At 42.6% G+C, this 14163-nt stretch overlaps 1 protein-coding gene across 2 annotated transcripts in view; it reads left to right on the top strand.

Moving 5' to 3' along the window:
• The first annotated feature begins 1800 nt into the window (after positions 1–1800).
• TEX36 (testis expressed 36) overlaps positions 1801–14163 on the top strand; it is an 89211-nt gene continuing 76848 nt past the window's right edge. For both annotated transcript variants that reach the window (XM_045361727.2, XM_015456841.3), the window contains exon 1: positions 1801–1851. In XM_045361727.2, coding sequence (XP_045217662.2) covers positions 1801–1851 — 51 coding nt within the window. The remainder of the gene's footprint in view (positions 1852–14163) is intronic.

The following is a 14163-nucleotide window of genomic DNA, read 5'->3' as shown; positions in this document are numbered from 1 at the left end:
TCCCCTCTACTTCTCTTCCTGCATTCTGCTACCTGGAATGCAGATGCCATCTGGGGCCACAAGATGACAGCTGTCCCCTAGGGCTGGTGAGCGGTGGTAGGTGGGAGGGAGCCTCATCTCTGAGAATCCTGAACAGCAGAGCCACCATAGCGAGCCTGGACTACTTCCCTCTGGACTTCTTTTACGCAGAGAGAATAAATGTCTATCGTGTTTAAGCCCCTGTTAGTTCGGGTTTCCTGTCCCAGTCAAATTTGATCGTAATCAATATAGTGTGTCTTGGCAAGGCTGTGAGATGACAGGACTCCCTTGTACTGCTGCTGCTGGGAGTATTTCTTTACACCTGGGCTTTGGAGAGCAGTGGGCAATGCCTGGTAAAGGTGAAATACACTGTGTCTGTTGCACCGGGCTTGTCAACAGGTAGCAGAAATCCCAGAAGGGTTTACTACGCACGTGACAGATCGCCTGGTGCCGCAGCTTTGCAACACCAAGAGAGGCGGCCCACCATCTTTTCCTCCTCTCCTTACCATGTGGCTTTTGGCGTCACAGTGCAAGAGGACCTATGCATCTCTGGCGTCACATCTAGGGGCCACCTCTGGTCCTTCAGTGCTGGCAGTGGATAAGGTCCTGTATCACTACTACGGCAACTCTCGTTGGAAAACCCAGGGAGGTAACTGGGGGAGGAAGGGATGGAGGACACAATTTCTGAGCGAGAGAGCAGCTGGACAGGTTGTCCTGTACATGTTTACTCTTGTATTCACATGGAATAGCCAAGAGAATTGGCAAGACAGAACATTTAAGAAAAGAAAAAGAAAGAAAAGCAGAAAACACCTTACTGAGTAGAAGGGAGGCAGGAAGTGTGTCCAGGCCCTGAGAGAAATGCCAGATCTCAGGAGCAGCCTTTGCAGCCCGGGGGAGGCCAGGTGGCCCTTGGCAAGTCTCTTGAGCTCTGGACTTGGCCCATGACCTTGCTGGGACTTGTGGCGTCCCATCCATTGCTCTATGACCCTTGTTTCCTATTTGTAAATGTTGAATGTTGTCATGGAGAAAAAATAAAAACAGGTGAATGTTTAGTTTAACACAGCACTTGACATATAATAACTATTCATGAGTGTTACTTCCTTGTGGCCTCAATGCTGTGCCAGGCAGGTAAGAGTGGCTGTGAGTGAGTCCTGAGGTTGGGTCTGAGCTGAGACACAGAGGCTGCCACAGAAGGAGATGGTAGGCAGCATGGGTTCTGGGTGCAGCAGTGCCACTGATGCAGACAAGGCCACCCCCAGCCTGGGACTCAACTTACTTCTCTGAAAACTAACAGGTTGGAGCATACAGTTGCCGTGGGGACATCCAACTCAAACATTATTCATTCAAAAATTGAGAGGGTACAAAATGTTTGCCATTACCCCCAAATAATCTTGTCCTCGCCTGTCTGAGCTGACCACAGGGCTTCCTCAGCTGGGACCTGGTGGCTCTTTGCCTCTTACCCTGGGGAGTCACAGCTGCAAGAAACCGGTGGCAGGAATCCTCAGAGGGCTTAGAAGACTCCTTCGCCCATTGTGATGGGTGAGTTCCCATTCCATGGCAACAATGGGCACCCGCACCTTCCCCTCCTGGTAGAGGCTGAGAAGTAAAGATCAGGAATGAGGAGGAGGAGCAACTTCCCAGACGTGTAGAACTTATGAAGTTTATGAAGCAGCTTCCCAGACGTGTAGAACTTATGAAGTTTATGAAGCAGCTTCCCAGACGTGTAGAGCGTATAGAGAGGTGAGGCAGCCAACCTCAGCCACATTCAGCTTCCTGAAGAGAATGACTAAAGGACGACGCTTCAACCCACCTTTAGACAAGGATGGGAGATGGGTAAGGAAGATGGTGGCCCCTGATGCCTTTCTCATGCCACATGGGTGTGGTCAACGGTCTGAGGAGTTCAGATCCTGCTTCTGCTATTTCTGAAGCATGACCTTTGACAAATCACTTCACTTTACTCAACCTCAGTTTCTTCATCTGTGAAATGGGAATCCCCTAACATTCTTGCGAAGATTGAATGAAATAATGCATGTAAACTGCTGAGCACGCTGGAACCTTGTGAATGTCTACTAAGCAGTAATTCCCACTCTACTTTTTCTTTCTTCCTTAACATCTATTTTCTAACGTACTACAGAACGTATTCTCTTATCTATGTTATTTTTCTCCCCTTGCTAGAATATAAGCTTCATGGAGGTGGGATTTTTGTCTATTTTAGTCACTGATGTATCCCCAGTGCCTAGAACAGGATCTGGAGCATAGGAGGCATTCAATAAATATTTGTTGAAGTAATTATATTGTACTAGAACCTCTATACACAAATTCTTGTTGGCTCCCAATCCGATTCCTTTAGCCCCTCCAGCCTATGAAATGAGAAGAGTCTGGGAATGCATCATTTACTCATCTTCATCTCTTGAAAACTTTCCCTTCCCAGCTTCACGCTCTCCCCCAGCCCTTGCTCTTCTGATGTCACTTACAGAGCCTGTGGGATTTGTCACTCTTCTACCATCTTCAAGAAACATTAGGGTCACTAGTGTGAGGTCTTAGCTTCACTAAGTGTGAGGTCTTAGCCTTGTCGGCCAAGCACTTCTCTCCTTTGCTCTTAAACATGTATATTTCATGGCTGACAAGCCTTTCCCATTTCTAATTTCTACAATTTATTGACAAAAAGAATGTTAAGGGGAAATCACAGATGTAGACTTGCAATGAGAGACATAATCAGAGAAAAACCTGATGCCAACTTCTTTTAGGGTAGCAATAGGTAAAAAATTGTTAAATTTTTAATTTGTTTCAAAGAATAACAGAAAACACTTCAGCAAATTTGGGTCTGAAGGCTTTAAAAACCTGATATACCCACTTGGATATAACCTTGGCTAAGCAGCTTAGTCTTTCTAAGTCTCAGTTTCTTTGTCTGTAAAATGGGAGCATAATGTACCAAGGATAGAAGACCATGGTGGGGGATTCATGATTCGTTAACAAGTGCTCAGTACAATGAGTGAGCACATAGAAACCACTTAACATATATACACTTTGTATATATGTGTACATATATGTGTATACACACAAATGTATACCTTGTTTCATTCCACAAAAATTTAAAGCATGGAAAATGTACACAATAAAATAATACAATATAAATCAAATAGAAAGTTATAACCAGTTTTATAAGTACTTTAGAAGGAGAAGAGGCTGAGTCTGAGAACACATATAACATAGACATAATATTGTGTATATTTCTAGGATTATATGGTAGATATTTGGGCACCACATTTGACTCTGAGTTCCCTGGCAGCCAAAGTAAAATGGGAACTAATGTCAACTCCATAAAGCTAAATTCCCATGAAGAGAAAAATGTAAGTCGCTCAGACTAAGTAGCTTTCCCTCTAGCTATTACCTATGTATCAGTTAGAATCATCAGACTGAATTTTATAAAAGGCTGAATAAAGTGACTATAGTGTCTTAACCAAATAGGGATTTATATTTAAGTAACAATGAAACCTAGCAGTTGGCCATCCCAGGCTGGAACAGCTCCTCAAGGGAGTCACCAGCAGCTGCCTTTTCAGTGTTCTGTTTTGCCATCCTTAGTGTGGGGTGACTCCGGCTCCAGACAGTGAGTCCACAACTCAGACAGGAAAATAAGAGGAAGGTCAAATGACAAAAAGATGGAAGGCAGCTGTCACCTAAGTCTGCCCCTTTTTGTCAGGAAAACAATACTTTCCTGCCTTCCCCAGAGCCTGCTCCCTAGACCTCTGCTTCCATCTCACTGTGTCACATGGCCAATTTAGCTGCAAGGGAGTCTGAGGAGGTTTTTTTTTTTAACCAAGCACATGGCTGCTCTGAATGAAGAACTTGAGTTCTGAAGTAAGGGGGAAAGTGAGAATCAACATTTCACAGGTAGAAATTTTATTTCATCCTTCTGTCAAGAGCCCAGAAACGTAGCCCAGTCCCTGGGTTTTAGGGAGAAGGGCACTGCTCCCCAAAGCTTGGCTTGAGCATTTGGCAAAAATCCTTTCTGCTGTCAGCACCTAAGAGCATAAAAAGAATAGTGCTGATCATGAAGTTTCCCAAAGTAACTTGTAGACGAGGAAGGAAAAATTAAAGAAACTGTTGGCTTTGAGTCAGCAGCAGCCCATTTGGGAGGACAGTAATTGCCACATTAGAGATGACAGTCATTTTGCAGTTGACCTTGCTGGTTGTAATCTGGCTATTGCCAGGTAGGAAAGACTTTTTCCACACACTTGCCCCTTCCTATTTAATATTTCAGTCATTGAGTGATTGAACGCAGCAAAAATTTCATCGCCAACTAGTTAAACAGCTATATTTCACGGTTACGATATCTAACAGAAGGGTTTATTTCACAGCTATCATGTTATAGCCATTAAATATATATTTTAAAAGAGTGAAATTAAAATGCTAGAGCCATTTTTTACAGTGATTTAGTCTACAGACTTGCTGAATACAAATGAACCCAAGTCAGTTGTCATTTAACTGGTGAGATACATCATTCTTGATGTTAGAACAGCCTCCCAACCACCAGCCTGATTTTCCACAGCTTCCCAGAGCGAAGTGTTGACTCAGTCAGCCTATTGGAAGGGTGAAGGAAAAGGTTCGGAGCCCAAAGGCCCTTTGTATTATTTATATTCACCTCTAAAAATATTTCTTCAGAAAATATTTTAAAAATAGAAGATAGGATGAATGAGAAAGATATAGGTTGACTTTGAACACCTTTCTAGAATATATTGTTAAGAGAGGAAAGCAAGGTGCAAAGCAGTATGTATGATATAATCTGATTTTTGTAAAGCAGTGTAAGTCTTCTCACAGGTATAGGTGTTTGTATGTGATCATATGAATGCTTAGTTGTTAATATTGTTATCTGGGGTTGGGGGATGTGACAGGAAGCAGAGAAGAAAGCAACCAAAAGCTACTGTAAAATAATAAGGCAGGGGAGGGGTGTCAAGATGGCTGACTAGAAGCATTGCGTGCCCGCCTCCCCTACTTAGAAGAACCAAAATAGTGTACAGGCAGTCACACTTCAAATACGTTATCCAAGACAGAACGCTGGAATTCAACAGAGAAGTGACAGGAAACACTGTAAGTGGGGAAGGAGAAGGGAAAAAGGCAGTCTGCCTGGCCGGGATCGGCTGGGAGCCAGGAGTGACTTCCCAACATGTGGAAAGGGTAAGTGAGAGACTTCTGGCAGCCCACATGCCCACTGTGGAAATGTGTAATTCTGGCCACAGAGAACTTCTCGACCCTTCCATCCCTGAAACTAACATAGACAGTCTCCTAGAGACTGTGGGATGGAACTCCTCTGGGGAGGAAGGTCGTGCTGGGTTTCTTTCTGAGACCCAAACTGCTATAGCAAGGTGCCATTTTCAAACCTAGCTTTTGGCAGACTGCACACTGTCCTGGGGCCCAGCAGCGTCTGGACTGAGGCATTAAGGAAACTTGGGCTGTTGCTATTGGGACTGAGGAGTGAGCTGAGAGCATTTCCACAGTTTAGGCTAAGAAGCAAGTGAGGCACAGGCTGCAGCTGCAGCTGCTGGTGCTGGGAAGTGAGCACTGCCAGGAGACTAGGATGTAAGCGAGGCACAGACTGACACTGGGACTAAGTTGTCAGCTTTCAGGGGTGCTCCTGTAGCCAGAGCCAAGGGGGCAAGCTAGGCATGGACTACTGCCGAGGTTAGAGGGCAAACCCTGGCAGGACTGGAGCATGAGAGGGATGTGTGTTCCCCATCCACCAGCCCAGGCTGTGGCCACCAAAGACAACCCCTCCCTCCAGTGACAGGGCCTCAGCACAGCTGCTGCCACCTCTCAGCTGAGCACTCCACCTGGGGCCCGCTACTGCTCATGATGGCTGGTGCCTGCTGTCATATTTCGGGGGACTGAGCGCAAGCCCACCCAGCCTGGCTTTGGCTCCTCTTCCATAACAGAACACATAGCCTCAGGTCCTTGGGCTTGCCCAACCCATCCACCACCTTGAGTACACTCCTCCCAGGGAACTCGGATTGGGCCTAAACTCCTGGCCACTACCATCTCAACTGGTTCCTATACGCAAGCACCACCTGAGTCCTAGAGACTGGCCTGCCCAACCCATCACAACCACTGCCAACATCAATGCACACCACTCAGGACCCAAAAAATCATCCTGCCACTGCTACTGCCATCACCCATGCCACACCAGCTGCCTAGGGGCCTGAGAACCCACCCACCTGCCTGGTTCACTGCTGCCACTACTGGTATCCAAGCAAGCCACCTGGAGGCCCAAGAATTGGCCCACCAGGAACTGCCAGAACAGGCACCAGCTTATACTACTCTGAAGCACAAAGATAGACATGCTCAGCTAACTGCTGCCACCACTGGGGCCTGAAGACTGACCTACCTGGCGTCTCAGTCCCCAGCACAACTTCATCACAGCCTCTCTTGTTAACCACACTGTAACCCACTGAGGAAATCACAGGTACCACTCATTGTGGTTACAGACAAAGAAATCATATAGAGCCTACATGACTACATGCATGCAGAATCAAAGCCAAAGTACCCTATCTAACTGAAACCATAGAAACATCTTCAGGAAAATGTCCTCCCTTATGAAAGTAAAATTAAAATTAGGAAGAAGAGACTGTTATACCAGATGTGCAGATAGAAATGTAAGGACAGAATAAACATGAACAAGCAAGGAAATACACTTCCAAGAGACAAAAGAATTCACCAGCAATAGATCTTAATCAAAAAGAAATTTCCCAAATCCCAGATAAAGAATTGAAAATATTCATTTTAGGGGCTGGGTGCAGTGGCTCGTGCCTGTAATCCCAGCACTTTGGGAGGCCAAGGTGGGCAGATTACTTGAGGTCAGGAGTTCAAGACCAGCCTGGCCAACATGGCAAAACCCCATCTCTACTAACAATACAAAAATTAGCTTGGCATGATGGCACATGTCTGTAATCCCAGCTATTTGGGAGGCTGAGGCAGGAGGATCAATTGAGTCTGGGTGGCAGAGGTTGCAGTGAGCCAAGATCGCACCACTGCACTTCAGCCTAGGCAATAGAGTGAGACTCTGTCTTAAAATAAAAAAAAAAGAGAGAGAAAATATTCATTTTAAAGAAGTTCAGTGAGATACAAGAGAATTCTGAAAAATAGTACAAAGATGTCAGAAAAATAATTCAGTATATGAATTATAAATTTGCCAAGGAGACAGAAAAAGAAAAGAACCAAATAGAAATTCTGAAATTGAAGAACTCATGGAAGGAAATACAAAATACATTTGAAAGTTTCAACAATAGATTTGATCAGGCAGAAGAATCTCAGAACTTGAAGACAGGTCTTTTGAAATAATCCAGTCAGACAAAAATAAATAAAAAATAATTGAAAAGTATAAGCAAGGTCTTTGTTACATTTTGGATAACATAAAGTGATCAAACATTTAAGTTATTAGTGTCCTCCAGAGAAAAGAGACAAAGAAAGGATTAGAAAACCTATTTAACACAATAATAGATAAAAACGTCCTAAGTCTAGAAAGAGATTTAAACATTCTAGTACAAGAAATTCAACAGTCCCCAGGCAGATACAATACAAAAAGGTCTTCTCCATGAAACATTATAGTCAGACTATCTAAAGTCAAAGATAAAGAGCAAATTTTTTAAAAAGCAAGGGAAAAGCATTAGTCATAAATAAAGGAAACTCCATCAGACTAACATTAAGTTTCTCAGCAGAAACCTTACAGGTCATAAGACAATGGGATTGTATATTCAAAATGCTGAAAGAAAAAACTGCCAGTCAAGAATGCTATTTCCAGCAAAATTCTCCTTTACAACTGAAGGAGAAATAGTCTTTCCCAGACAAGCAAATGCTGAGGGAGGGACTTTTTTACTCCTAGATTGACCTTTTGAGAAATGCTCAAAGATCCCTGGAAGTGAAATGACAATATTTACCATCATAAAAACATATAAAAGTATAAAACTCACTAGTAAAACAATCATACAAAGGAGGAAGAGAAAGGATTCAAATCGTGCCACTAAAGAAATCCACCAAATCACAATGACAATCAGTAAGATAAAAAGAAAGGAAGAAAGAAGATGTAAAGAACAAGAAAACCATTTAATAATATGATAGGAACAAAGCCTCACATATCAATAATAACTTTGAACAGAGACATTAAATTATCCATTTAAAAGATATAGAATGGCTGGCTGGCTGAATGGAATTTAAAAAAATGATCCAACTATATGCTGCTTACAAGAAACTCACTTTAGCAGTGAAGACATATAGACTGAAAATAAAGTCATGATAAAAACATATTCCATGCAAATGGAAAACAAAAGTGCACAGCAGTAGCTATACTTAGATAAAACAGTCTGTAAGTCAAGAACAATAAAAAAAGAAATACAAAGAAGGTAATTATAATGATAAATGGATCAATCCAGCAAGAGGATATAACAGTTCTAAATATATGGCTATCCCACACTAGAGCACCTAGATTCATAAGGTAAATATTATAAGATCCAAATAAATGGACTGCAATGCAATAATAGTGGAAGTCTTCGATTCACTATTCCCAGCATTAGATAGATAATCTAGACAGAAAGTCAACAAAGAAACACTGGATTTAAACTGAACTTTAGGCCAAATGGACCCAACAGGCATTTACAGTTCTTTCTATCAAACAACTGGAGAATATACATTATTTTCATCAGCATATGAACATTCTCCAGGATAGACCATATGTCAGGTCACAAAACAAGTCTCAACAGTTTAAAAAAATTAAAATCATCACATATCTTCTCAGACCACAATAGAATAAAACTAGAAATCAATACCAGGATGAACTTTGGAAACTATGCAAATACATAGAAATTAAACAACATGCTCCTGAATGACCATTGGGTCAACGAGGAAATTTAGATAAAATTAGGTGGGAGGGGCCAAGATGGCCAACTAGAAACAGCTGCGGTTGGAGGTTCCCACTGAGAAGAATGAAAATGGTGAGTGAATCCTGCACCGGCAACTGAGGTATCCTGATTCTGTCATTAAGACTGACTAGGTGGTTGGCAGGACCCACAGAGAGTGAGGAAAAGTAGGGTGGTGTGTTGGCCCACCTGGGAGCCACATGGGGTGGAGTTCCCACCCCCAGCCAAGAAGGGTGGTGAGTGATCATCCTGCCCTGCCTGGGAAACCATGCTTTATCCATAGACCTGTGCAACCCATGGATCGGGAGATCCCCCTCATGAGCCCACGCCACCAGGGCCTTGGGTCCCAAGCACAGAGCTGTGCAGATTCTCAGCAGCCACTTGGTGGGGACTGCCTAAGACTACCGAGTTCCTGTGGAGAGAGGTAGCCATCATCATCATGGGTGCCTGCTGCCTAAGACGACTGAACTCCCCAGGAGACGGGCAGCTGTCATCACTGTGGCTGCCTGCTAAGACAACTGAGCTCCCATGGGGAGGGGTGGCCTCCATCACTGTAGCTCCAGTCTGCCGTTTTTACCCTGCTGGTGCTGGAGAGACTGGACCATTTGGACCCAGGAGGAATTTCCCATAGCACAGCATAGCAGGTGTGGCAGATCGTGGCCAGACTGCCTCTTTAAGCTGGACCCTGGCCCATCCCTCTTCACTGGATGAGGCCTCCCTGCATGAATTTCAGCAACTCCAGCCAGGGGTTTAGGGACAGAACTCTTATCTCCCTGGGACTGAGCCCCTGTGGGGAGGGGTGGCTATGGTCTCCCTAGATCAGCAGACTTAGTCTTCTCCCCTGCTGACTCCAAGGAACCTGGGCAATCTGGATGAGCAGAGATTCCCCCAACCCAATGCACCCCCTTTGCCAAGGGGCAGCCAGAGTGCTTTGTTAAGCAGGGCCCTGGTTCCCATGCCTCCTGAGTGGGTGGGACCCCTCAGTCAGGTTATACAGGAGTGTTCCTGCTGGTATCAGATCAGTGCCCCTCTGGGACAGAGATCCCAAAGAAAGGAGCAGGCTGCCACCTTTGCTGTTCTTCAGCCTCCACTGGTGATAATTCCAGGTGCTGGAGGGACCCAGGTAAATAGGGTCTGGAATGGGCTCCCAGCAAACTGCAGCAGTCCTATGGAAGATGGGCCTGACTGTTAAAGGAAAGACAAACAGAATGCAACAAGAACAATAGCCTCAACAAAAAGTCCCCATAAAAATTCCATCCAAAGGTCAGCAGTCTCAAAGATTGAAGCTAGAAAAACTCACAAAAATGAGAAAGAATTAATGAAAAAAATGCTGAAAACTCAAAAAGTCAGAGTGCCTTTTCTCCTCTAAATGATCGCAACACCTCTCCAGCAAGGGCACAGAACTGGGCAGAAGCTGAGATGGATGAATTCATAGAAGTAGGCTTCAGAAGGTGAGTAATAACAAACTTCACTGAGCTAAAGGATCATGTTCTAATCCAATGCAAAGAAACTAAGAACCATGATAAAACATTACAGGAGCTGTTGATCAGAATAATCAGTTTAGAGAGGAACATAAATGACCTGATGGAGCTGAAAAACTCAATATGAAAACTTCACAATGCAACCACAAGTATCAATAACCAAATAGACCAAGAAGAGGAAAGAAGTTCAGAGCTTGAAGACTGTCTTGGTGAAATAAGACAGGCAGACAAGAATAGAGAAAAACAATGAAAAGGAATGAGCAAAACTTCTGAGAAATGTGGGATTATGTAAGAAGACTGAACCTATGACTGATTGGGGTACCTGAAAGAGAAAGAGAGAACCAAGTTGGAAAACATACTTCAGGATATCATCCAGAACTTCCCCAACCTAAAAAGACAAGCCAAGATTCAAATTCAGGAAACCCAGAGAGCCCCAGTAAGATATTCCACAAGAAGATCAACCCCAACACATGTAATCATCAGATTCTCCAACATGGAAATGAAGGAAAAAATGTTAAGGGCAGCCAGAAAGAAAGGCCAGGTCACTTACAGATGGAAGCCCATCAGACTAACAGAAGACCTTTCAGCAGAAACCCTACAAGCCAGAAGAGACTGGGGGTCAATACTCAACTTTTTTTTTTTTTTTTTTTTTGAGACAGAGTCTCTCTCTTGTTGCCCAGGCTGGAGTGCAATAGTGTGATCTTGGCTCACTGCCACCTCCACTTCCTGGGTTCAATTGATGCTCCTACCTTAGCCTCCTGAGTAGCTGGGATTACAGGCACTTGACACCATGCCCAACTAATTTTGTATTTATATTTGACATGGGGTTTCACCATGTTGACCAGGCTGGTCTTGAACTCCTGACCTCAGGTGATCAGCCCACTTTGGCCTCCAAAAGTGCTGGAATTACAGGCATAAGCCACTGTGCGCAACCTCAACATTCTTAAAGCAAAAAATTTCCAACTCAGACTTTCATATCTTGCTAAACTAAGCTTCATAAGTGAAGGAAAAATAAAATCCTTTTCAGACAAGCAAATGCTGAGAGAATTCGCCACCACCAGGCCTACCTTGCAAGAGCTCCTGAAGGAAGTACTGAATATGGAAAGGAAAAACCATTACCAGCCACTGAAGTACAAAGACTAATGACATTATGAAGCAACTACATCAACAAGTGTGCAAAAATAACCCGCTAGCATCATGATGACAGGATCATATTAATAGATAACATTAACCTTAAATGTAAATGGGCTAAATGCCTCAATTAAAAGACACAGAATGGAAAGCTGGATAAAGAATCAAGACCCACTGGTGTGCTGTATTCAAGAGACCCATCTCATGTGCAAAGGCACACATAGCCTCAAAATAAAGGGATGAGGAAAAATTTACCAAATGGAAATCAGAAAAAAACAAGAGATGTGATCCTAGTTTCTGGAGAAAACAGACTTTAAAACAACAAAGATCAGAAAAGACAAAGAAGGGCATTAAATAATGGTAAAGGGATCAATTCAACAAGAAGAGCTAACCTAAATATACATGCACCCAATACAGGAGCACTGAGATTCACAAAACAAGTTCTTAGAGATCTACAAAGAGACTTAGACTCCTACACAATAATGGTGGGAGGCCTTAACACCCTACTGTCAATATTAGATCACTGAGACAGAAAATTAATGAGAATATTGAAGACTCAAACTCAGCTCTGGATCAAGGGAACCTGATAGATATCTACAGAAGCCTCCACCCAAAAATAGCAGAATATACATTCTTCTTGGTACCACATGGCATTTACTCTAAAACTGATCACACAATGGAAAGTAAACACTCCTCGGCAAATGCAAAAGAATTGAAATAATAACAAACTGTCTTTCAGACCACAGTGCAGTCAAATTATAACTCAAGATTAAGAAACACACTCAAAACCACACAACTACATAGAATTTGAACAATCTGCTCTTGAATGACTCCTGGAAAAATGATGAAATTAAGGCAGAAATCTAGTTCTTTGAAATCAATGAGAACAAAGAGACAATGTACCAGAATCTCCGGGACACAGCTAAAGCAGTGTTAAGAAGGAAACTTATAGCACCAAATGCCCACATCAAAAAGCTAGAAAGATCTCAAATTGACACCCTAACATCACAACTAAAAGAACTGGAGAACTAAGAGCAAATGAACCCCAAAGCTAGCAGAAGACAAGAAATTACCAAGATCAGAGTGAAACTGAAGGAGATAGAGATACAAAAAATGTTTCAAAAAATCAGTGAATCCAGCAGGTGGCTTTTTTTTGAAAAAATTAATAAAATAGACCACTAGCTAGACTAATAAAGAAGAAAAGAGAGAAGAATCAAATAGACACAATGAAAGATGATAAAGGTGATACGACCACTGACCCCACAGAAATATAACCAACCATCAGAGAATATTATAAACACCTCTATGCAAATAAACTAGAAAATCTAGAAGAAATGGATGAATTCCTGGACATGTACACTCTCCCAACATTAAATCAGGAAGAAGTCGAATCCCTGAATAGACCAATAACAGTTCTGAAATTGAAACAGTAATTAATAGCCTACCAACTATACAAAGCCCGGGACCAGATGGATTTACAGCTGAATTCTACCAGAGGTACAAAAAAGAGCTGGTATCATTTCTCTCCTGAAACTATTCCAAACAATTGAAAAGAAGGTACTTCTTCCTAACTCATGAGGCCAACATCATCCTGATACCAAAACCTGGCAGAGATACCATAAAAAAAGAAAACTCAAAGCCAATATCCATGATGAACATTGATGCAAAAATGCTCAATAAAATACTGGCAAACTGAATCCAGCAGCACATCAAAAAGCTTTATCCACCATGATCAAGTCAGCTTCATCCCCAGGATGCAAGGCTGGTTCAATGTATGCAAATCAATAAATGTAATTCATCACATGAACAGAACTAAAGACAAAAACCACATGATTATCTCAAGAGACACAGAAAAGACCTTTAATAAAATTTAACATCTCTTCATGTTAAAAACTCAATAAACTAGGTACTGGTGGAACATACATCAAAATTATAACAGCCATTTATGACAAACCCACAGTGAATGTCATACTGGATGGGCAAAAACTGGAAGCATTCCTCTTGAAAACCAGCACAAGGCAAGGATGCCCCCTCTCACCATTCCTATTCAACATAGTATTTGGAAGTTCTGGACAGGGCAATCAGGCAAGAGAAAGAAATAAAGTGTATTCAAATAGGAAGAGAGGAAGTCAAACTGTCTGTTTGCAGATGACATGATCCCATATCTAGAAAACCCCATCTCAGAACAAAACTGGAGGCATCATGCTACCTGACTTCAAACTATACTACAAGGCTAGAGTAACCAAAACAGCATGATACTAGTACAAAAACAGGCACATAGACCAATGTAACAAAAAAGATAACTTGGAAATAAGACTGCACATCTACAACCCACTGATCTTCAACAAACCTGAAAAAAACAAGCAATGGGAAAAGGATTCCCTATTTAATAAATGGTGCTGGGAGAACTGGCTAGTAATATGCAGAAAATTGAAACTGGACCCCTTCCTTATATAACAATTAACTCAAGATTAAAGACTGAAATGTAAAACCCAAAACTATAAAAACCCTTGAAGAAAATCTAGGCAATATCATTCAGGATATAGGAAAGGGCAAACAAATATTGCACGATTAAAATGTCAAAAGCAATTGCCTAACCACGCCTACCAAGCGGAGGTGTCCCCAGGCTG

This window comes from Macaca fascicularis, chromosome 9 (assembly GCF_037993035.2).
Source record: "Macaca fascicularis isolate 582-1 chromosome 9, T2T-MFA8v1.1".
In the NCBI taxonomy this organism is placed as follows: Eukaryota; Metazoa; Chordata; class Mammalia; order Primates; family Cercopithecidae; genus Macaca; species Macaca fascicularis.
Note: the sequence above shows the minus strand (reverse complement) of the source record. Positions and strands in the feature narration are given on the sequence as shown.